Below are 25,844 nucleotides of genomic sequence, written 5' to 3'. Positions count from 1 at the left end.
CAGCTGTTTTCATTTTAAATTTGCGCACATAAGTTGCACAGATTTTTAATGGGTTTGAGAATTACATACTTATTTAAAAGAATATAAAAATTGAAAAAAAAATTCAAAGCCATTACTAGAAATTCAGATTTCAGATTTTGAGAACAGTAAAAACAGTGCTTTATGTATGCTTTTATTTCTCTAATATATTGGGGGTCTTATAATTTCAAAGCTTGATACATGACAAATTCCTTTTCTACTTTCCAATGACGTTGACTGTAGAGGGGAAGCCTACACAATAGTAACTCTTATCATTACTTCTGGAAGACATTCATTCTTGTAATAGAACACAGAACGAATACAGTCATTCTAACTGTTGGCAGAAATTAGGAAGGTTTGTGTTTGTTTTTTCAGTGCTTAATTCCTTACTCTTCTGATGGCTTACATGTTTTTATAAGCATGTTAGGTCCTACAAACTAAAGTAATCTTGCATTGAAAAGAAATGCATTTCCAATTATGTTATGAAAAGTTAGGATTCTGCTCTACTAGAATCCTTCCCATAGGAAAGCATACTGCTTTATTTGAATAAGGAATATGTATAAAATACATGCATGGAAGAAGATCAGTAACTCCTAATAGCCCCCACCTTTTTGTTGTTCATAAGTGACATGAGAACTTTGGATACAGAATCTGCCTCTATAACTGATCATTCCCTTTGGCTAGGACCTGGGTAAGAAGTACCAAACCTTCAAGACAGAGACTATCTCAGAAGGAAAAATGACCATGAAGAAAATCAGTCTGGAAAACGCTCAACTGAGGATGCCTTGAAAAAAATTTGGCCTGCACAGAACAGCATTCTAGCATGACACAGAATGTTGTTTCAAATCCTTCCTTCATTAAACATTTTGTCCCTATTGCTAAAAATAAATCGTCTGAATTCTGACAAATTCTTAACTCTCAGCCATTCAAAGGAGCCTCAAAAGTTCATATGGGCCAAGGCACTATAGCCCAGGTCATGGCCTAAGAATGGAAGAGCTATGAAGTCCCAGCCTGTGTGAAGAAAAGCTAGAGGTCTGTAGTTGTAAGCAAGGGAAAAGAAACTAGAAAGGGAGGAGAAATGCAGCTATTTAATTAAAAGTCAGAATTAATCAAATAGCCTAAATGTATGAAGTTTATGCAAATATACTCTTTATTCTGCCACTTTTTCAGCAGAAGTATATGCACAATTTTATGATCAGCTTTAAAATTATTTGTTCATGCAAATAATATTAAAACAAAACTAAACAAACCGCTTTCTTCTCATACTGCTACCTTTCCCAGACATATCATAAAATATCATAAAACATTTGTTACTGGAGATTTCTACTTACACAGCACAGTGCAATGGAGAGAAGCTATTACCATAGAATGTGCGGAAAAATTTTTGTTCCAATAGTACCTCTATGCAGTTTTCATGACCTAAAAGAGATCAGATATTTCACAGTGTTGCACAAAGCAAGTAATTAACTTAATTCATATTAGGCTTATGCAGATTAGAATTTAACACTAAGGTCAAAGTTGAACGCAATGTGTATATAAGCTCTTATGTGATAAAATTATAAACAGATTTTTAATATTTTTTTTTATGGCAGCAGCAAGATAGATCCAAGCTAATATTAGTACTTAGTGAAAAAAGGGAAAGGAAAAAAAAGTCTCTTTTTTATGTGATGTGATTATGTTGCCTTACACATATCCAAAGATGGTCTTAAATGATGGTATTGGGAAGTTTTATCCTTATATTAAGAGACAAGTTCAGATTATCCCGTTTAGAATAATCAGTTCAGTTCAGAATATCCATCAATTCACATGGTCTCTTGCATCAATAAATAAGAAGGTGACACCTCAAAGGAGCATTCCTGGCCCCACAGAAATCGATTTCATCATTGACATCAGTAAAACCAGAATTTCACCCTGGCCTCCTGTAACTGGAAGCAGACGAGCTGCAAAGCTACTGGGAGGTATTGCTGGAATTTCCCAAGCTGAAGATAGCAAATGCTAACTGCAGAGGGCAAGTAGAGGAGAGATAATCTGCCTCTTCATTTCAAGCTTCTCCAAGTGTTAGGCTGCTTTGTTATCATGTTTCCCTAAAACTGAGGCCACATTTGAACTTGGCAAAAGTCCACAGGGAGAACCTTACCGTTGTAACAAGCCCAGTGCAGCGGTGTATAACCTTGATTATCTTTCAAACTGCAGTCTTCCTCTGAAAGTGCTATCTGCAGTAATTCACTCAGCCAAGTGGCGTGACCCCGAGCTGCTGCAAAGTGCAGAGGTGTTCTGCCTCTGGCGTCTTTACATAAAATAGATACTTCTTTCTCTAACAGCATCTGAACACACTCTTCGTGCCCAGTCATAATCTGATAACAAAGAAATGAGTAAAGAGGTTGACATAATACAGATTCTTGCCCAGGAAATATGGAATATGACTGATGCCTGTGAACATGAAACAGCCTGCATGGGATACAGAAGGCAGAGATGAAAGCTCCTTTGCTCCCATGAGTACCTATGGTAACTGATACACGGAAAAGTATTTGGTGCTGTCTTTCAAAGGCTTTGATTCCTAGTCTATGGAAGAGACTCCACTAAGCGAGGCACAAAAGCAAGGAGGAGTTTAAGATTAAGGAAACAGATAAACAAGGGGTGAGGTTCAGAAAACCTGAGTCTGCCTTCTCAAAACTATGTATGAATGTGAGAGAAGAACTGAGGAAAAAAAGAATCAAGAATATCATCAGAAATAGGAAAAGCTGCTTTAACAGCTGGCCAGCTACTATCAGTGACCTCTGTATCACACAGAAGTTAGCTTTGGTATCTTGGGCATGTTCATGTATTGCTATCAATAGAGAACAGAATTTTTATGCCATAGCTTTTATTATGTTCTTGTGCTGGACTCCTAAGATGACCTGCTCACTGCAGTTATCATAGAGTTCTGTATAAGTATCACCTCTTCCATCAACTTCACATTGGGTAAGAAGCTGACTCCTAGAAAAGATTAGATCCACCTCGAGTTTCATTGCCTCTAGAAAAAACTTAAAAGTTTACTTATTTACACTGTCCTCCCCAAGAAAATGAAAAAAACCTGCTGGGCAGTTCTTCTAAAAAAAATATTTTCAGAATTCATAAGGTGCTTAGTTATAAGAGTAATTGCTATTGTAGTATGCCTACAGCCAAGAAAAAATGGTCTAATCAATATTTTAGTTAATTAATTAAAGCAAATGTGAAATAAAGTCAAAAGGAAAGCATTACTGAGAGCAAATCTGTACTGCATTTTACCTCATTGACTGTGCTTGGTCAGATTTCCAATCATTTACAGTATTCCCTACACTCAATATCCCTGTATTTATACGTGAGTTGTAGTCACAGCAAAACAAATAATTAAGAATCATAAAAATTAAGTCACCCCTCGATGTAAAGCTGTGCATCCCAGGAGATCAGCTGCATCTACAGATGCTTCTTTTTCAAGTAATAAAGAAACAGCATCAATGTGCCCATATGCCACTGCAAGCATTAGTGGGGTTCTAGAAAAAAAAAAAAAACAAAACCAAACCAGTCACGGCTATAAAATGGCATGCTACTTGCCACTACTAACTTACAGGAATAGAGAAATCAGGAAGCTCTGCATTTCTCTCTGTTCCTACCCACAAACCTGCTTTATTCACCATACTCATCTATGTAACACCCACGTAAAGACCTTTTGTATGAAATAATTAAGATGTTTAACAACCAACTACCATGACTGAAATAGAAACAAACTCACTTGTAAGCAATTTACAGAGCAACATCATTCAAGACAATCCGTTCTCTTAATAACCTACAATTATTGTCACTTCCAGTGACACATGATCTTTAGAATACCCAAGTGTTGTGAATGAATGTCCCTGCTAGTCACCAAGATGACGACCACCCAAAGCATTTCTTTTGCAAATGCTGTGCAATTGCTTAAAGGGGATGAAGAGACACAAGGACGCTATTCAAGCCAAAATTTGGCCTAACTTATCTTCCATTTTTTTCTAAAAAAGATCTATTCTCCTTCTATTTTTAGATAAGACTAATACCATTTAAAATTTTATGTACAGTCAGATAGATTCCAGGCACCTCAAATGAATTTTTTAAGCCATTCACTTAAAAAATATACTTTATTCTCGCTCTGTAACTCTCATTTAATGAGAAGTAAATTTTTTGTAGGAACATCTCAGATGCATGTGTCACCGCAAATAAACATTCTGTCCCACTGCACCAGCCTAATATACCAAGTAAACCCTGAAATAGCAATGTTTTAGAAAGAAAAAGACTCTCTATAGAAACATCGCAGGAGCTTGTTAGTTTTTATTGAATCTGGCCCTCAGCATCTATAAAGAATTGTTTAAAGTATGAAGCAGAGACTAAGATTAATGAATAATCCTTTCCACATGGCTTAGATCAACTGAATGTGTACTTTGTAATCTCTGCCAAATTCTATAAGGAGAAGTGCAGGAAATACAGTATTTCAAATAAATGCACTTTTTTTGTGAGAAATCTGAGATGCTATTTGAATCACAGAGCTCAAAAAACCCCATCACAAAGAAAACTTACTGTCCTTTGGCGTCTGTCACGTCAGGGTTGTCTGCAACTTCTAGCAACAACCGTAAACAAGGTGTATGGCCATTAATGACTATAAAGAAAAAAAGTATGTTTAATTAAAATATGTTTAATTGCAGATACTTTTGCTTTGGAAAGCTTACGGATGAGAAATTTCCATATAAACAAGGAAAATTTTCCACAGTATAAGAAATTAGCATTCCCACAATTTTCATTTAACTTGTGCCGATGAAATGGTGAGCTGTTTTTTCCCTGACCTCAGTCAGACGAGGATTAGTTCTCTTACATACAGAAATCCCAAATGAGTAAACCAGAAATCATGATTTTTCACTACTGAGAAGATTTCTACTAAACCAGACAGCATTTCAAATTCCCTCAGACTGAGCAGGCGGACAAAGCTTTCTGCGATCAGATCTGGAATGCAGGAGGAAGCGCATCGGCAAGGCTCGTTAACTTTGTGTTCGCTGTACAAAGCAAGTTCTTCAGTGGTGCTATGAAAAGAGAAGCACCTGCAAAGAATGACCAATGATACAAATGTCATATTCATAACAGCACGTAACGCCAGAGACTAAAATTCCCTCTGGGTTTTATTGCAAGCCACAGCTACTTCTCAAAAACGGGTTTTGCTTTTAAAAATGTAACCCATTGCTGTTGGAAAACAGCTCTGAGTTACTACGTTTTGCAGGGCCTGACACAGGAAACCCATCTGTGTGTCAGCCGGCTTAAAGGCTTCAGCCTGTCATGGGATGAAGAGAACAGTGTTTTCTCCTTTGAAAAACAACAAATCCTGTACTCAGTAGGTATATATTGTGTTCTTATTACAGCAAGTCATGCATTCACACTGCCTACACCCTGTGGGCTGAGGCAAAACCCTTGGACACCACCTATGTCACATCATTCTGGCAGAGAAACGGGTGCACATCATCACATTTAAATCACTCATCCAAAAATAATCTCAGTTGCTCTACCCAGAAAAATAAAAGACATTTTTAGTTATTTACCACTAAGTAATGCCATATACATAACATGTAAACAGTTCTGCAGGGCTGATGAGTCACTGGCTTAGGGAAAGAAAAAAAAGATCCCTTCTTTCTCCCAGCAGGAGGAAGAGATATCATAACTTGTTCACACCGATGTCTGAAAAGGCTTTTGGTAAATGAGTTTTAGAACAGATACTCCCAGAAACTCTTAGGAGCTGACCCAGCCATTGCTAAGCATTACAGACCCTGCAGGGAACATCAGTTTTGCCAACAGAACAACACCACTAACACTCGGGGAACACTTGCAACGGATTCCCCAAGCTAGCCAGAGGAAAGACTGGTGGTAACAAAAGTATACCGGGAACATGTAATTTGGGCTGAGGAAATTCTCCATATTATGAGGTCAGAGGAAGTCTATTCTCTGAGGGGGACAGACAGAAAAAAAACCCCAAAACTTAATTAGGTGATTTCTCTACTAAAGTTACAAATCCCTTTACTGAACGGAGCCCTGCAGAATCCTGTAATCCACCGCTTCAGGTCTCCTTAATTGTCCTGTTCAGCAGTTGTGCTTGTGTAATTAGAAGGAATGAAGGCAAACACGTTTAAGGGGATGGGCACACATGCCTTCTTGGTTCTTTCCAGTGCACAGTACTGCACATGCAAGTATTCATTTGTGTGTGTGCAAACGTGCACTGTCACTCAAGGGATTAATTCAGCGATAATTCTGTTTGATATCTCAAAATGTGCAATTTACCTCTTACGCTTGCATTGCAAATAAAAAACGAACACTGCTGTGGCACCACTCAGCGTTTCCAATAGGTGGCATCACTCTTTGCTAAAACTCTCCTAAACAAAACGTATTGTTATGAAAGGGCATAATAAAAATCATCAGATTGCAAGTGGCTTTTTATAACAGTTGGAGATAGAAGCTTTACTCCAGAGCTAATTTCCACAGAACTCTGCATAGCTCTTGAGTGGAAAGCTCCAAACGTTGTCTTAATGGGTATTTACCCAAAGTGCACTTATCTCACATTTAACAGGCTCCAAATTCATGACAGTGATATATTTCCTTTACTAGGATTTCAAATATTCAACCTGACTGTACAGTATCTTCCGTTCTGCCTAAGGTACATGTTCTCTTTAGTGTCTCATTCCTATAGGTAGGGTTTTCTTGCCTTTTTTTTTTTTTTTAATACACACACCTAACTTATTTTGCTTCACTGCAGATTTAAAGAACATTTTGCTTGTATCCCTAGAATTTTTTTTTTAGTCGGAGAAGCAAAAAGTATCACAGGTCAGAAAAGTCTACAATGAATCTTCCTACTGGTTTTACGTGGAAGACACTCATACCACAGTAATGTGAGCAATTAAGAAAGAAACTAAAAGAGGAAAAAACCCACAATCATAATTTGTATGACGGTAATAATTGTGCCTACTAAAAATAACACCTTCTGTTCAACAAATATACTCAATTCTAGTCAACAGATCTATTCAACAAATCCATATTTTAAGTCAGAGCCACTAACAAAAACGTGGCTTCGTTACCATTTGCTTTTCTCAGTGCTGTAGAAGCCTGACATTCAGCTGTGACAAGAAATCTATGTCACTAGAACCAAATTTTTAAATAAATGCAAAATCATTGCTATAGTGAAGATGTACTAGACGAAGTCACACCTTGTTCATCATCAGACTCCAAGCTATGTTTGAAGTGACTATAAGAAAGCTCCTGACCAGCACAGCCTGCAGTTTTGTAGTGGCGCAGATCTTGATTTAAATTAATTAAATCATCAGTATTAACAGTGTGAGGATCAGCTGAATTTAATATTTTGTGTTTTTATCAAAAACATCTAAAACCCCCTCTCCATTAGTTTATTGTGGGGAGTAACCTACTCAGTTCTGATGCAAAATTTAAGAAGGCAGAAAGCATTTTTTAGTATGCTGTGAAGATCTATTACAAACATTTTCTTCAGTACTGCAGACAAAATTGATAACAGCCTATTTGACCTTATGCTTCCAGGTTGCACTTATATGATCACACACAGAGAGAAAACTGGTAATAAAGGATCTATATGCATTTTAATCTAAGCAAGATTAAAAGATAAACAGGAAGACAATTAAGTCTGGCCCTGAAAATAATTGTTATCCAATAAAGTATTAATTTGACTTCCCACTAGAGGTCACCGCTATGCTGTACTGAGCCCCTCGATGAAGAACCAGAGGAGAAATGTTCCCTTTGGCACCTCTACGTATTTATCTGACAGGTACATATTAAATAATAACCTTTAAATAAATGGCAAATTCTACATTTTCCAGTTAATTATGCCCGTTGCATAATTAACACTCAACACATGAGGCATGGAGTCCCAGCAACAGCAAGTGCACAAGCTAGCTCAGGAGAAGGATGACATCTGAAAAGGGGCGAATTTCTGTAGCGTTGCCCCTGCAAAAGGTTAAAAGTTTTGAACACCCAGATAATTTCATCACCAGGGAAAGCCCACCTGTATTTCCAACCTTTCTTCCTTAGGAGATGCAGTGAGGCAAGTGTTCTCTCTTCCCCTGTTTTTTTGGTCGAGGAACCATTAAGAGAAGGTGTCATAGGGGAAAAACACCACGCATCTTAAAGAGTAGGTGGTAATAGAGAGGTCCGGTAAAGTAGAGGCAAGCAGGTAAGAGCAGAGCAGTAGTGGTGTGGAAAAACACAGGATTTTGTCTGACGGAGGACTGAACCACAGGGACAGAGGAAAAAAGACCAAGGAAATGAAAACTAAGAGTGAATCGTAGGAGCTCAGCAAACAAGCAGCAGTCCTCAGTACATACATCTTCTTCTCCCATTTAGAAAAAATGCGCATAGGGATAGTAGAGAGATAAAGGTAACTGCTTCTGTGTTGTGGGGTTTATACCACAAGCACAACATAAGCGGACACTCACCTGAAGCGTGGAGGGGGGTCCTTTTGGTGACATTGTCTTTTACAGTGACAGAAGCGCCCTGGCTGATGAGAGCTTCCACACACTCTGCATGTCCTTTAAAGGCAGCCAGGTCCAAAGCAGTGCGTCCCTTCTCATCCTTAATATCCAGATCTACCAGAGACTGGAGAAGTACCTCCAAGGCTTGATGATGACCATTATAGGCCTAGAAATATGAAATGTGTTGTGTAAAGAAGACAACTCTTCTTTCAAAGATTTTCACATAGAACATGAATAAAATCCATCACTGCCACAGTCTCCTAAACAGAGTAGAAATTACAGTTTTCTTGATTCTTTATGACTCTCTTTTCAGCTCAAAAGGATTTTCCCAAATTACACTGTAGCCAAGAAACTAAAAAAATCCTAGTGTTCGGGGAGAAATTATGATTGTTCATTTGTTCTAACCTTCTAATACAACCCAAGGTGAGGAATTTCAGCACAGGCAAATAAATTCATTTTTCATGTTCTATGGTATCTTTCAGGGAAATGTTTGCTTCAAAAACTAGATTCACTAAAGCGATGCTGGTCAGAGATCGCATGTATTATCACCTGAGTGTTAAATTCAACACATCTGCTGGTGTCCAATTAAAAGAAAGCAGTTCTCAAAACAGATTTTTGTGCAAATACAAACATAGACTTGACCTGCTGTTTATAGCTGATGCTCCATGGAGTATTCCTGCCAGTAGGATCATTTGGTAGAACACCTACAGTGGACAAGCAGAGGGACTTCCAGACCTACAGCCACATTTGGGCCAACAGCAGAGGTGACATTGCAAAACCCTAGCGGATAGCCCCAGAAACTGGAAATATTTAATTCAGCTTTGTAGGGACTGCCCTCCTCTCCTTACTGTCAGACTCACAAAGAACAACCTTTGTATTTATACATAAACATATAATTAGCATTACCAGAGTTGAAGCAATTAATGAAAACAGAAGAGAAATGCAAACATGAAGGAACTAAAGAGCCACTAAATTTCAAGGTTAAGCAGTGGTGGCAGCAGCTTGCTCCTAGTGACCATTGTCAAAAGTTCAGGGAACAGTTGTTACCCTGCTAGACCAAGAAAACTACTTAAGGAAAGCAGAAACGCAAAAGCAGAAAAAGAAAAACAAAGGGATATTAGGGCACAGGGAACCCCAGAAAATACTCCAAGGCAGTTGTCAGCTTTTCTTCTTCATGACAGTTTCACTTAGAAAACAACTAGCAACAACCCGGTCTTTGACACAATATGAGGTATCTAGCTTGAACGTGCCATGCAGACTGTATACCCCATCCTCTCCTTGAAAGGATAATAAAGTTGACTTTTTCTTCCTGTTGGTTTGCCTTGGGCAGTCATTTATTCAATCATGACCACAATCACACACTATAGCCTCAGGGAATGGCAGGTCAGTATTTTGTTGGCTGCTAGTCCACCCTTTGTTTCTAAATCCTGTTTCCATTCTAGGGTCAAACGTCTGTAAGCAGAGGCCTTGGCCACTGAGCCGTACCAGCCACTTAACAGGACTTCGTGTTTTGGTGTAGGTTGTTGGCTTTCTGGATCCACATGGGGAGAGATTTGTGTGGATGCTGCTAGACGTGGGGAAGGATGGCCACAGGCACCCCAATACATGGGAGGGTTTGAAACAAATGTCAGAGACACTCCTGGATAGCTGCAACTGAACTGCGAAACAGTGAAGTTTTATGTAAGCTTTTTAATTTTTAAACTGTGGGTTTGGGGCATCTGAGGTGAATGAACTGCTGTGAACCAGCAACAGATAGAAGAGGGAGAGCCAATGGCAGTGTCCTTGCAAGGATTCTTCCCGAGAGGGACTAGAGAGAAAATGAGTTTGCTGTCTGGCCAGTTGCAGGGCAAGTCCTTTCCCAGCACAGGAATTTGTGTTGGTGATAGTGCAGGTTATAAATCCTTTTTGGGCTTGGGAGTGATGCTCTCCTTCCCAGAGTCTTCAAATTGGAGAAAAAAAAGATGGGGAGAAGTGTTTGGCAACAAACTCGGTATTTTAACCCAACTGTTTTGGCTCTTGTTCCCTCAGATTATGTGTGGATAATGGAAAGGTCTGGTCAGAGCTGTTCTGGCTGACTGAGAAACGGAGATATGATCACTACAGAACTAAAACTTGCCCCTATTTTTGAGTAAGCAAGTTGCTTCCCTTTCCAGAAGCGGGCAGCTTGACAGTGAGGTTGGCTCTTCAGTGAAGAGCCAGTCTGTGAAAAATGTATGAGGAGAGACTGAGAGGTCTGGCACTGTTCAGCCTCAAAAAGAAAATGCTCAAGGGCGACTTACCAATGTGCATAAACACCTGATGGGGGAGCAAAGATGACAGAGCTAGACTCTTCTCAGGGGTACCCAGTGACAAGACAAGAGGCAACGGCCCCAAATTTAAACGCAGGAAATTCCATTTAATGCAAAAAGACCCAAAACATTTTTACTGTGATGGTGGTCAGATATTGGAATAGATTGCCTGGAGGCTGTGAACTGTCCATGCTTGGAGATATTAAAAATGAGCTGGGGCACGGCCTTGAGAAAACCTGCTTAAGCTTTTAGCATGGCGGTGGGACTAGTTGATCTCCAGAGGTTCACATCAACCTCAATTCTGTGATTCTGCGCAAGAAAACTGGGAAAAGGGATCATGAATCTCGAGTTCTTGGGAAAGGGGAGCTATTGTGATCTCTGAGGCCACATGTGCTGGACTACATCTCCTCTTGATAGCATAGTTTCTGTGGTATGATCCCAGGGCACCGCTGGGGTTTAAACATGCTTTCCCACACCTTGCTATGTACCAGACAGTTTTTTGCACTCTGCACATCTCCAGGAGAACATCAGAGCATCCCATTCCATGATCAAAGCCATATGCTCAAGCTCGGGCCCCAGATTTATGAACTAGTTGTAAATAGAAGCTGCAACTTTCCATTTCATTTCACTTCAGTGTCTGCGTCTCCTTCTTACCCGAATGTTAGAGTCAGTAAGAACCAAGAGCTTCAACTGCCAAAAACTTAATTAACGATTCCAGCCCAGAACCTGTTTTTGTTACATCTAGGCCTACATCCCTTCCCACCTTTTTCAAAACAAGTCTATGATTAAACCTGCTTCAAAGACAGAGATTAAGGAATTATTCTAGGAGATAATGATCAAACACTTTACACGTCTCATACTTACAGCTAAATGCAAAGGACTTTTCGTAGCTGCAGAATCAGATTCCTCAAACATATTGTTGGTTTTTTCCAGAAGCTGAAAATGAAAAACAAAAACAAAAACAAAACAAAAAAAAAAAAAACAAACAAGACAGTCTTAAAACATCTTTGCCTGAGACAGGATAAGTTCTCATGGACTGTAAATCAGCAGACAAAGATACATTTGTCCTCAGATGTCTGCAGTGGGTATCGAAGGACTGAGGAATAAATACTTCACAACCTTCTCTGTAAAGTATTTTCAAGTTTTTCCCCACAGAGTAAAGTCATAAAACTAGTTTAAAAGCTTGTCATGAACATCCTTACCCTGATTAGTTTCCCTGAAATCATAGGGCTTGCTTGGGTGAGGAGCCCTCAAAGGGAAGGTATTTGTGAAGTAGAGCCCTCAATAAGTTTACATTGGAAAAAGTGCAGTTTCACGATTACACAGGTAATGCATATGCAAGCTATGTCTGATACAGCGTTCCAGATAATTCGGACACATAATTAGTGCTAGGAATAATCATAACTGAGCTGTGAGTCATTCACAGTCATTTTTATAATTTATCAAAGTGGAACCTGCTCCTATAATGACAGTCTTCCGAAACGTGACAAATCCTTGAACTCTTAAAAACATCTAATAATGTGCATGCATGGCACTTTTATATGATCCTCTTCATTTCACGGGATCCCAAAGCATTTTAAGGCTTAACATACAGGGCATTTCTGTCCATCTAGAAGGAGGAACTATATGGATTAGCACCACTCCACAATAGCACATGAACCCTGACAACTTATCCAACTGAGGCTGCAAAGAAAATCAAACACAGTATTGACAACAACATTGAGAATTTGACATTTGTTGAGTAGCGCTGCTCATGTGCATGGCCTTTTACTTAATAACTACTCAAAGAATTAGTCTCCAAACACCTTTATGACTGCAAATTAGCATTTTACAGAAAATTAGTGATAGGAGATTGTCACAAAAACTTCCTTTCTTCTTTTTCTCTTGCAGTCTCTTAGTTAATTCCTTACTCTGTCAGAAACAACCCCAACCAATCTCAAAAAAACCTGTGTTGAAAATTGACTTGTAACTTTAGAAACACTACAAGTCTGTTGTACTTACCTGTCATGCTTTTCTTTCTTTTTTACAATCTGGACAATTTTAGGGTATGACAACACGGAAGACTCTCCAAAGCTCCCAAGAGGCCAGTGAAAGCCTATGGTGGGCATAGAATGTACCTGCTTACACTGCAATATGATGGCATATCCTAAACTGTGATGTATGCCTGAACTTCTGGTGTAACAAATTAGTCTTTAATAGACCTACATCAAGGACAAATTTATCCAAAAATCAAGCTGGAATACAAGCTAGCATTAACAATACCTAAGGTGTCACAAATCTCTTATTTCAAGAATACGAGTCTGAATCCTATGGAAAAGCTAGAAAATTAAGCAGTAATTTTGTTTATTTGCATGTTTTGTGCCTCATAAAATGTCAGGACTGGGAAAGAAATGTGTGTTGATGCAAATATCACTCATAAGCAAGTGGGTGTGTGTATTAACAGGTAACATGGATTTTAACACATCCCTGAAACTAAGGGGAAAAAAAACCCAAACAAGTCCCACACCAGTATTTCAGTAGGTTTGGGGCAGGGTTAGAAAACACATTTGGTCTTACCATGTGGAGCCACCTCCAGTTTAAAATATTGTTCATCTCTTATATAAGATAGCTATACACAGGATGAAGCAGTAGCCAGCTGTGAATACATGAATACATTCTGATTTTCTCTAGTGAGTAAAAAAACCTAAAAAAATCCCACCAAACAAATCCAAGCACTAAGCCTGTTCCTCTGCCTGCCTAATACTGGCCTTTACTCTGAGTCCATAAGGCCAGCACAGCAGACTTTAATCACTTTTAATTACATTTATCATCATCTGTTGAAATTCCAGGATCAAAATCTTAACATAGAAAAATTTTCCCTAACCTGTCAGAAGGCTCCAAAAGTTTCCTGGATCGAGGTTGATAATTGCCTTTTGGGTAGATGAAAAAAAAACCACACAGAGAATTGACAAAATTAAGGCTCTAAAGGAACAAATTGTGGGATTGGAGAGCCCCTCACAAAAGATGTCTCCATGGCTTAGAGTTAAAGCAGCTTAGGCTGATGCAGACTAGGCTTAATGAGCTTATTACTCATAAGGCTGAATGTCTCCATCATAAAGTCAAGCGTAAACAAGAATTTGATGGTAAACCTGGTAACCGTCAGATACATAGCCAGACAGCACAAGAAGAGAAATTATAAAGGAGAGCAAGAGGAGGAAGATTAAAGACACAGCACTAATAATTTTTTTAGTATGCCTTGTCAAGCACTGCTTTATAACAATTAAAACTAAGTCATCTGAAGGATAAACACCACGCTCAAAGAGACAAAAAGTACCGGGCCCAAATTACTGAGCAATTTCTCCAGTTTCACCAGCGCTTCTATGGTTCTAAGACTGCATTTATAGGAAATTACATACACTTTTTATAAGAACACATAAAACAGTGAGTCCTTGGGGGGGTCTAGCTCCATAATGCTTCCATCTTAGAGTGTACTTGTAAGCAGCTACCCACAGTTGCATCTGTTTTTAAAAAAGGTGATTTTATTGCTCAAATCCGTTTGCCCTGACAATCATGGAAGCTTAAATCCATAGACCCATAGACCCCGCAGCGCAATCCAAGCGTGTCTGCTGTGCTGTGATACATCCCTGCCTGCTAGAAGCTGGCCAACGCATTTCACTGCAGACAGAGAAGCAAGCGTGAATTACTAACAGTTTGTGGCTACTGGTGACTGACTGGAGAACGTCCCAGCATATCTCACTTCTAATTGCTTGTGCCATTGAAACGAGCCTTTAGCTGATTACATTTCTATATATTGATTGGCCACAGATTTTAAGCGGATGTCAGAATTGTGCAGAGAGAGAAGTGAAATTGGTGGGCACTCTTCTCTCTGGTTAGGTTATAACCTTTTAAAAGGTAAGGATACCCTTACTCTCTTTCTGCCTCTTAGAAATTCCCAGCATGACCTCTTCACTTCCCAGAACAGCACTATTTAATACTGTATGCAATTATTTTGAAAAGTCTTCTTCACAGGCAGAAACAGGAACTTGAATGCTTTGGGAGTGAAACGCAGACAAAGTAAGATAAAACATATCAATTATTCCGTTCTATTGTTACAAACTAATAGTCCTACAAGGCCGCTATTATAAACTGTCTTCTCTCCCCCAGCTCTGTATGAAGACTAATAATTTTACAGTTCTCACAAGCTTATTTTATTTGTACAGTAAGGGTATTTACAGGCATAAGAGGATTTACTGCCTGATTTTATTCTGTGGTTATAATAAACGATTATATGGCAGGATATGGTGTGGCAGTTTTTCCCCCCCTCTATTTTTTTTTTGACTCAGATATGCCAGTTAATGAGTCAGGATAGTTGATATGGTTGTCCTTATAGACTATAACATATTCCAAAATTCAGCTCTGGTTTAAAAAAAAAAAAAAAAAAGAAGCTTCATGGAGCATCTCAGTAACTTAAAATTACCATTAGGCAGAAAAGGAGATAATATGTTCATCATGCATAAAAGGTTTAAGCTACACTTTTAAAAGGAAGATGTCAGAAGAAACTTCAAACCATAGATACTGTGATGATGGGTGCTATCTCAAATCCTAAAAGAGAACAGAACGCGTGATTCTGTACAAGCCATCAGGCACCCACACCTCTAGGTACAGCCATTTAAATGCACTACTGGTAGTTATGTCAAAGGTTTCATCTACCTACCACTGAAGTTAAAGTGAATTTTGTTCAAGAGTTTTACTATTTTAGTGAGTAAGGCAACTTCTGTGTTCCAGCCGCATACTTCCAGCGGTGTTACTGAACTTCTTCAGTTTGGCGCTATTAATACTAACCATAAAATGGCAAAACATATATGTGTATAATCTATAAACGGCCTTTACTCTGTGAGGTTATTAAGCAAGCAGCGTTCAGAAATTTTCACACACGTGAAGAGCTGATCAAAAGGCAATTAAGACAAAAGAAATAGTTGAACATTGCTCTTCTGCAATAATTACATAGCAATGCAGCTTATCACTTACAAGGTCATTCAGAAGTGGCAATTAGTAACAATTTTTAATATCACTTTCAGAACGGAATAAAAATGTATCAGCTAGGATGCCACTTTGATTCTCATCTTTCCTGATAAATTGCAATAGATAATTGTCTCTAATGGGGAAAACAGACCAGGAGCAGCTTCTTTTAAATAAAAGCTTTTCCAGCAAGTAGCAAGCACAAGATTGAAGACTCTCATCAGTTGTTTCAGATGAGATAGGAAAAAAGTAAGAGAATTAACCTCTGTACTATTTTATACCAGGGAAGCACATTTTTAAATCTCAGAATTATTCTTGATTGAGTAATTCAAAGGTGAAGTGGTACGAACACATCCTCAGGGGGAACATGTAATCCTATAAACTCTCACCATATTTGTAAATACAAATGTAAATACAAAATACAGGCTAAAACCAACACACATCCTTAACCCAGTGTCTGATGCATTTTCCTAAAATCAGGCTTTAAAATAAGATTAATCAGTGTTTACATCCATTTCACTCACGCACATAGATTACGGGTAAAGTTAAAATAACATAAGCAAAAAGATGTTTTGCAAGAGCTTAGGTAGACTGAAGAAATTTATTAGTAGTTCCATGCAACTCTTCCAGTAAAAAAATTAAATATCAAATATCCTACCAGAACAGTCACCACCATGCAAACAGTACGCTTACCTGGCATGTAGGAGAACAACGTTCAAGTATTTAACATATCTAAATCTCAAAATTCAAGCAGACCTCCAGGCCACTGGCTGTTCTCACGTGCGACACTAATCTTCTGTTGGAGCTCTTCCACTTCATACAAAATCGTTTCGTATTAAGCCATATGAATGCCATACTCAGTGGGTTACACAGGAGATTCTCACCCAGTGAGTATTTATACAAAGCAGGACAACTCCAAACGAGAGTGAGAGATCCTACCCAGTACCAGTCAGCATAATATGTTGGTCACTTCCTGGGACGTAGAAGTCCAATTTCTTAGTCAGGGGAGAGATTTGAACCTGGAACTTTTACACCCAAATCACGTATATCACATTTCTTTCTGGCCAGAACTTCTACCTCAGAGGTTCTGTAAAGCCTCATGCTTTGGTTTAAGGACCTTCTTATCTAGCGAAAGTTTTGCAAAATTTCATACATGTGTAAAAGGTATAGGAAGGCTTTTATTTAGAGAAATTATTACCCTTAAAAAAAATTCCTCTTCAGCTAGTGCTGGTGAAATACAGTGACAGTCAATTTTAAAAATGTGCATTTCAATGGTATTTTTGCTACTCTCCTCTCATTTGTGCCTCTACTGTGAAATACACACAAGCGCTTCTTAAATTCAGACTCACTTGAATGTCACATGTAATTTATATTTCTTCTCTGAACCACTTTGGAATTGGCCACAAGCTTCCAGAAAACAGACAAGTGTTGCTTCCATTTCACATCACCAAATGCAAGTTACTTTAACATCCAGAAGAGTGTCATGCCAGTCAGGTACGTGCACTTGCCTCACAGCTCCTAAGACTGACTGAGGAAAAGCAACAGACTTTCTAGCAGAGCTGGAGCCTGTAAGCAACAGCAGGAAGGAAACCCAATGGAAACAAGAGCAGCACACATGCAGTTGCTTGAAGTACGTGGCATGCTACTTAAGAGTTGTGACTCTTCTTCAGGCTTTATCAGAGTGAATACAAGGATTTGCAAAATACTAACAAGTTTAAATAAAAACGAAAGTACACAGCATGCAATTATTTTTTCATTTACTCACTATATCCAGTGGAGTTTTGCTTCCAATCTAATTAAAAATGTCAATTAGAATAATTAAAGACATAATTATTCAAGTATAATGGTAATCTGCAAGTGTTTCTTGTTTTTGTTTTGTTTTGTTTTTCCTGCAGAATAAACTGCATTGCAAGCAGCGCATGAACAGAATCATAAGCCAAGACCTGATCCCGTGTGTGCCCATCTCTACACTGTCCACCTATGGATGAAATACTCCTGAAGCAATGGGAGCACTGCCTACTGTCAGACAGCCACTGCGAATAGACACCAGTTGCATTACTTCACAGAGGAGGAGCGGAAAGAGGGAAATAATGTTCAATGAGAATGTTTAAGATCAATCTACTCAACTGACAAAACAGATCTACAGATACAAAACATACACACTGTGGGAGACTATGCCTAATGAAGTTAAATTGCTTTGTAAGCCTACAAATACCAATAAGCCAGTGATAGTTTCGTTTTGAAACTCATGCAGGCAAAGATCTTGCCTTGTATAAATAAGCCTGATTACACTGCCCACAGCTCTTTCTGAGCTATACATCTAATGCAATGCCATAAGCCATGATCAAATGCCCTTTTCATTCGATTCAGTAGATCTGAGGGACTAAGATATTCTTCAGACACTTACATTTAAACACCACACACACAGGCACGCACACAGACAGGTATATAAGGCAATAGCAGAAGCCCATGACCTCTTTCCAAACTGAAGGAAAAATGTCTCCTGCAGTTCTGCAATGGCCTTGTTATTCTCTGTCAGAAGACAGCAGATATAAGTGCCTTGCCTCTCCACGCCAGGTAAATACAAATAGAAACTAAAAATTAAGACAAAATATGTCAGAGAGACAGAAAATAAACCTCAGAGATGTTAGGCAATACTCCTATCCTACAAGCCAAAGTGCCAGCAGGGTGCCAAAGAAAATGGTGAATTCTTGCACTCATGGAGTTCACAAGCAGCATTAGCTTTCTAGAAAACGTTTTTAGGATCAAAATTATCTAGTTTCCAAAATGTAAAATCTAAGCCAAAATACACTGGCATATCTAGGCTCCTATTGATCATTTAACCAGCGGATACATATCACACTAATGCTGACATCACAACTTAAGTAATTGAATCAATCTACCATTATATGGGGAAGTCTAGGACTGACAGACAGGTTTATTAAAGTTATTTTCAAGCATTAAGTTCTTTTCCTTTTTAGAGCCACTCGAGTTAATGACTTTGAGCTTCCTCCACTAATAAAGGAGCTTCCATGTGGGAAAAGATCTCATAGACATAGGTATGAAGTCATTCACCACATGAAACACTATCACCACCGGTTTCCAACAAAACACTCCCTTTAAGAAAAAGGGTGTTGGTCGCAGAGATGGACAGACATTCACGAAGGAGAAAAACCAGAACATGTCCCCTAAATAAACAGATTCAGGCCAGGAGGCGGCCCACGGGCTGCCACTGGACAAGCATCTGAGACAGATCCTTTTGTGGCAAAAGGCTTTTTAACACCTATCGCAACCACACTTGTGATTCATTTGTCACTAATAACCAGTGTCCTGCTCTCAGATGGATGAATGAACAAATTCTTGTTGATAAGAGACATACATAATTAGCAGCAGCCACATCAAAGTTTTACAGGGTCTGTGATTTCAGCTTCTGCACAGGTGAAGGAACCAAGTGTTTGAAGGCACAGCTTAACTATCTTCCAGTGGTATCAGTCAGTCTAATAAAAGTTGTTATCCCTCTCTTCAAACCCAGCCTCTCCTTTCATGGCACAGCCAAGATGGCCAGCGAGAAATCTGCCTCTGCCCCTTCTGCCTGACACACTCAGCTGTGCAGATCCCCCTGCCTGGGCGGGCAGACAGGCAGACTGAGATTTGCCTTTTCTTTTGGACATGGCTTTCAGTTAAATCATGTTCTCCTCCCATCCTCAAATGAATTAGCACCTGTGCCAATTCAATTTCTATTAGCCAAAGAGTGAATTTCATTTGCTAATGGAATCAAGAGAAGAGCAAATTAAAAGTAAAAATAACCATAAATTCTTACAGTCGGAGAAGAGATTCCACTACAAGAGACAGGCATTTAATTCTGTTTGCCCTAACACTGCACAAGCAACCTGCTTTTATCAGCTCAAAGTCTTTGACTGGTGCTCGAGATAGAATTTTAATGTGAAATTACAATTTAAATTTCACTCTTTTCACACCATTAAGGATTTTGTGGTAAGAGATCATTTCAATAAAAAAAAAAAAATCCACCATATTTTTCTTTTTTTCAAAGTAGTTCGGGGATGTGATCAGCTCTAAAATATCAGCTAGTGATCACGATAGATATCTCTGACTTCCAAACACCAAAGAAGTCAGCCCCAGTCTAAACAAACATGAGGTTATTTTTAGAAGTAGGAAAACAGATGGGAGTTTTAGTTGCTTGCGAGCACACATGCCCACCATTCAGCCTTTATGAATGGCTCCTTACAGATGGAGAAAGAATTCAAGAATCTGCTTCCACTCTTCTCTTTTTAGCAACATCACGTCACTCACTGCAGGGCAACTACCCCACCAATATCCCAGACAACCTAAAGGTACTCCAGGAAAAAAGCTTCTGTCATTGAGCTCTGTGGCTGAACACACAAAGACAAACACAAACTCTACTTGCTTGGGTCAAAGGACATGACCTTCTCACTTTTAATCCTTATTGCTCTGAATAGGTCTCCTCTCCCCACAAAGTAATTTAGCTAAATTCCAGCCAAGGTATTGGGCTTACAGTAAACACACAAAAAACCAATACCAAAAAAATATTTTTTCGTAGATAAACCAGCCTTTCCTAAACTGTACTCAAACTCAAGCTCATTGTTGTACCCACTTTGCCTTAGTTTTGACCAGAATTAAAGCTTCTTATTTCAAATGAACTCTTTCTTCTAACAGCTTTATGCCCATAAAGAACCATCTTGTTCTAGGGAAGATAATTCCTAGATATTTTCATCTATGAGTTGTCAACAATAAACTGAAAATATTTGCCCAAGGGATAAAACAGTAAAAAAAAAACATTAGTTTGGCACTGAAAAACATTTTTTTTTATTTCAATAATCCTGCCTGAAAATCTCTTCTTCAGGATGGAAGGGATTGAAAATATTTTAGGAGTATTCTATATGTCAGAGTTCCTGTGATACAGATTAGTGGTTCAAAATTAGCACTTTTAAGAAAGATGTCCATTTATCTCTGTTATTGCACGCACATAGCCAAAACAAAAAAGTCTCCCTGCCTATATACAGACATATTTATATTGGAATTAGGGCTGCTGGGCTCCCACTCTTCTTTGAGTAAGAGCAACTAAAAATACTGTGAATCTTATTTTCCTTTTCATGAGCACTGAAGATAAGAAGAACAGCAAGAAAAATGTATTTCCAAGATGCAGCAATAAAACCAGCCAAGTACTCCTCAGACATAACCAGCTGTCCTTGGGCACCTACTCTACACACTAACCCATCCAGTCAACCTGCAGCGTCAACTGGATCCGAAGCTTCCTGCACCATTACCGAGGAGAGCCCGGAGCAGCTCAGGAGAGAGAAACGAGGCAAAGAGTGTTGCCAATTTTCTGGATCTCCATCGGTTTAGCTTTCAAAACTGGTAAACAGAAGGCTTGAGGACTAAGATGGCATTTGATGACTTACTGTTCTTTCTGCTGTGTCGAAAAGAAGGGGCATCCAGATAAAAGTAGAAGCAATTATGCCTAGATGCAATTAAACATTATTGGATGCTTCATTCAACTATGAGTAACTACAGCAGTCAATGTACTGTGGTTAACAGCTACCAGAAATAAAGATCATGGTTCATGACGAAGTCCTTCTCATACGTGTGCTACAGAGAGTACAACAAGCTGTGACCAAGCCACCAGTCAGCCTCACAAGGCAGCGAGGCTCCTCTCCATCTGCGCTGGATTAATACTTATTGCAGCTTTTACACACAGCCTTCAAATAACCGCGAATAAACACAACTCTCTCAAAAACAATTTGATTGCATTTCAGGATGGTGATGTCCATAGCTGACACTATCAGATGAAGCACAGGTATCAACGATTGTCTTAACACCTGGGATTCTCATGTTGGAATAAGTGAATAAACCTAGACACAAGGATGATTCCAATTTCATGCCCGCGGCACAATTACCTTTCAGCTACTCAAGACTTTGGTCTCAGCCCTTATGCCATCCTGAATCCAACCAATGCCAAAAAAAAAAATTGGTGTAAAGGCAGTGTCTGTATCAATTAGTCACTCTTACGAAATATAAAGTTATTACACTCAAGCTTCAGTAAATCATTACTGCTAAGGGACAAGTGCTCACATGAACAAAACTGAATCACCTTTTTCTGACACTGGGTGCAAAGATGACAAGTCCTGGTCCTACTGTTGATGGAGCACATGTGCTTTCTGCTACATTTAGCTTTTGTATTCCAGAGAAGAAATGAGATGCCTGTCAACCCCTGAACACCAGTGGCAAAATCCCAGTCCCCATGAAACTTTCAGGCAGACACCCTAGCATGCAATAGTGGTCCTCTGTACGCAATAGGCCAAAATTTGTAGGAGTTTTCTTCTTTTACCGGTGTACACAGAACAGCTATATGACTATAACTCTGCAAATGATGCTTGACCTTGGGTGTCTATACTGCAGCTATAGTCACAAATATGGGAAGACTGACACGGAAAAACATTTAATTTCTCTGTCCAAATATAGAACACTTGCTGCACAGCTGTCTCTAGCCCACGGTTTGCGTTTCACCCTCCAAAATTAAAAGAAAACCCAACACCTCTGATATGTGCTGCGTTCCCAGCTCTTCCTTTTGTCTGGCAAACCTAAGCAACACTAGGACTCGATAGCAGGTCATTGTCTACAACTGATACGTTGCCAGAACATCATGCACAGCAACAAGTAAAAGAAAAGAGAAGAGACCTTGCTCCATGCCTGCTCCACGCCTCACAGCACACAGGGACTATGATACGAAGGCTGAAAGAGAATTCCCCAGCGAAGACGCCTTTATAGAGGTCTCTGCTTGTGCAAGTCATGCAAAAATCTGGTGACAAGACACGGGTAAGGTTGCAATACACATTGCTGCGGCCGTATAAGCATGGGCTTGTACACAGCACAGAGGCGGCTACTCTATATATACACCCTTCAAATACCAAGAACATTTGCTTTTGTTCCAGATGGGTGGCAGGCTCAGCAGAAGACCCCTCCACCCCACGGGCAGAGCCATGAGAGATGAGCTCCAGGAAAAGGCTCTAAACGAGGAAAGGTCAAACTCGCTGCCACAAGCAACAAAGGAGCAGTGGTATTTTAAGTGTCCTAAATATACATGCTTCCAGGTGGGAGCTAAAAAGGCTTAACATCCCACCCGAAATTCTGACCCAGGGCTGCCCGGGTGTAATTACAGGTCTCTGTTTCCTAGCTGTCATGACCCTGATGTAGGTCTGCTGCAGTATTTATCCTGTGGCAGCAGTGACTGACAGTGCTGTTAAATGCAATGTGAATGCAGCATGTGCTGTGCAGAGCTCCTATTCAATAATTAAGTACTTGGACTCTTCAACAAAGAAAGAAAGAACCAAACAACATAAAACACTAAACAGCGCACACTGTTCTTACTAAAGCATGAAAATCTGAGCAATTTTCTAATGAGATTTTTTTTTAAAGCTATTAAAGCCTATTTATACGTGACACAACAATTTTGGATCACCTTGTATATCAAGCAGGTCAGTTAACGCTCATCTTCATTACACTCATTTTTACAAGTCAAAAACTTCTATCCAATTTTTGGCTAAAAATTTTTGGCTAATTGCAATTGCTAATCATTCAGGTCCAGAGTATTAAAATACGACAACAACAAAACAGTTATATTGCATACGAGGTTAATCTGAATTATAGTAACTTTATCAATGCTGCTATTGTTTCACTAGAGGCAAAAAGGCACTGCAGGTATGCAGCTGACAAAAGCTATTTACTCTCTCAGTTTGCAAGTCAGATAATGTGCCAGCTAAATAAGGCACATGCACTGTCATGCACGGGGAACTATCCCTTACTACTGGCACAGACACATACACTGGGAATATTTTGATCACAGTTGAAAATAATTTGAGCGTACATAAACTCCACTCAGAGACAACATTTAAGCACCAGCTTGTTGAACAAGCACCGGATTATCGAGATTAACATGTTTTTAAGATACACCTGGTTGCATATATTTGAGTTTACTGCACCATATTGCAGGTTTTCACAGATTTGTGAATATCCAAAGAACTCAAATAGTAACCCTCAGGGGAGTTCATACTACTAGCATATGCACATATATATCGGCAGATAAGCGACTTCCAAAAATGACTGTGCACTCACCAGTTCCAAACACTGCCGGTGCCCATATGCAGCAGCGTAATGCACAGTGTTGTACCCCTCTTTGTCTTGGATGGATGGATTGGCATCGTTCTGCAGAAGGAACTCTAGACACCTGTGGACAATTCACTCGTGTAAATGTGAGTTCACAATATTTAACAGACATCCCTCGCTGCAACTAGGAGTGGCACTGGCAGATGATTCTGTATTACTAGCGGTACTTCAAATCACTTTTATTTTCACCCAAACTCCCCACATTCACTGTATTTTTAACAGAAAATCCCTACTCATCTTTAAAGATCATCTTCACAAAAAACAATCTTCAATCTAACTTTGGCGGCTACTCCAGATTACAAAATTATTTTCTATAATAAAGCCTGAAAGAAAGCTACACAACTCTGTACCATGATGTGAACAGCCTAGAACTGCTGCTGCTCACATAAAAACTCATATATCAAACCACTGGCCTCCAAACATGCACTACGGAAAGCTGAAAAATAAAGACTTAACTGAGTTAATTTCTTGGCATGCATGTTCATAAATATATTTTCTTCTTTGCTGGCCCTTTTTTTTTAAAAAAAAAAAAAAAAAAATCATGTGTTTTTCAAAGGATTCCTTGATTCCTTACGCTGTTTATGCTCCTGCCACTTTTTCTTATATCATCAAGAAATCATCATTTTGTTATTAGTACTTTCTTTCATAGCTTGTAATTTGTAGTGAATGTAAGGCTGTCATATGAAAAAGGAGATTTTTAAAACAAAAAAATCATTAAGCAACTAGATGAAAATGTCAATCCAAGTAAACACATTGAGGAAGCCTTTGGCTACTTCTTTTTGCAACATACGTACTCAGCGCAAAGCATTAAAATAAGACACTGCATGATAATAAAGAATTATTAAATTACTGAAGCAGTACATTTTCAATTAAGAAACAGCAACAGGCACAGAAACAGAAATATTAGGGAATATGTGCGCAGAGAGCAGCGTAGAGCTTTTTTCTTTAGGCTAGTCCTCATTAAAGCCAAGCATTGTGTTTAGCAGAGCAATGAATGAGCAAAAGCAGAGTGTAAAACTGCAGCCCAAAGCAGTGGCATTCTCCAGAAACGAGGTCTAACTGCTTTATTGACACCAAACTTACAATGCAGCTTCTTTTTCCTTCATCTCACTGGCTCTTTCAAGTTCTTCAGCATTTTCATGGGAGTTACCTAAAATATTCTTTCTTCTTAGCATAGAGGACAGAAAAATGCAACTTATTTTCAAAATATCATACCAGTGATTTTGATGCAGTCTGCCACCCATCCCCAATCTCCTCTTCAAGGATTTGACCTCCTCCAGCCAACAATAAGAATTATACAAGTTAAATGAGTGTACTGCATGGGTCTGCAGCTAGTAAGTTTTGCAAGATACAGAGACACCTAAAACATGGTAGTTTGTTGTCCCACAAGTCAATGCCAGGAAAAACAAAAAACAAACAGAAAACTCTTGTTTTTATCAGAAACAGTTTGATCATCACTTTCTAGAATCCTTCACTTTCTCCCACAGCAATGGTGTGCATTGTTTCCTTTGCAGAGACGAACTCGGGATTACTACAGCTTGCTTCTTCCTACAGTAACCTGCTAGTTCTTCTCTAGCATTTAAGATTTAGAGAAACTAATCACTGATACTAAATCGGTCTATGTTGAATCTGCGTTAGCTGCTGACTCTCCTCACTTTCTGTGAAATATCTTGGCAACACCGTGTGGATCTCCCGGTCAGGTTCTTTAGATTCTTCAAAGAGCTCAGCAGGTCTTCGTATTCCTGTACACCCGGATCATTTTTGGCATCTCTGCTTCCCAGCTGGATGGATGGCAGACAGAAGACTATGATTTGTGAACTAA

At 39.1% G+C, this 25,844-nt stretch overlaps 1 protein-coding gene across 1 annotated transcript in view; it reads right to left on the bottom strand.

The window, feature by feature from the left end:
• The window catches only part of ANKRD44 (ankyrin repeat domain 44), a gene marked incomplete at both ends in the record, with an annotated part of 75,140 nt that overhangs the window by 7,919 nt on the left and 41,377 nt on the right, over positions 1 to 25,844 (bottom strand). The window contains 8 exons of the mRNA XM_082483737.1: positions 1,350 to 1,437; positions 2,156 to 2,372; positions 3,413 to 3,530; positions 4,585 to 4,663; positions 8,499 to 8,700; positions 11,687 to 11,758; positions 23,972 to 24,083; positions 25,106 to 25,189. Of these exons, the coding sequence (XP_082339863.1) occupies positions 1,350 to 1,437; positions 2,156 to 2,372; positions 3,413 to 3,530; positions 4,585 to 4,663; positions 8,499 to 8,700; positions 11,687 to 11,758; positions 23,972 to 24,083; positions 25,106 to 25,189 (972 nt within the window). The remainder of the gene's footprint in view (positions 1 to 1,349; positions 1,438 to 2,155; positions 2,373 to 3,412; positions 3,531 to 4,584; positions 4,664 to 8,498; positions 8,701 to 11,686; positions 11,759 to 23,971; positions 24,084 to 25,105; positions 25,190 to 25,844) is intronic.

The sequence above is a fragment of the Vanellus vanellus genome (assembly GCF_965231255.1).
Source record: "Vanellus vanellus genome assembly, chromosome: 5".
NCBI classification, from domain to species: Eukaryota; Metazoa; Chordata; class Aves; order Charadriiformes; family Charadriidae; genus Vanellus; species Vanellus vanellus.
This window is presented reverse-complemented; position numbering and strand designations above follow the sequence as displayed.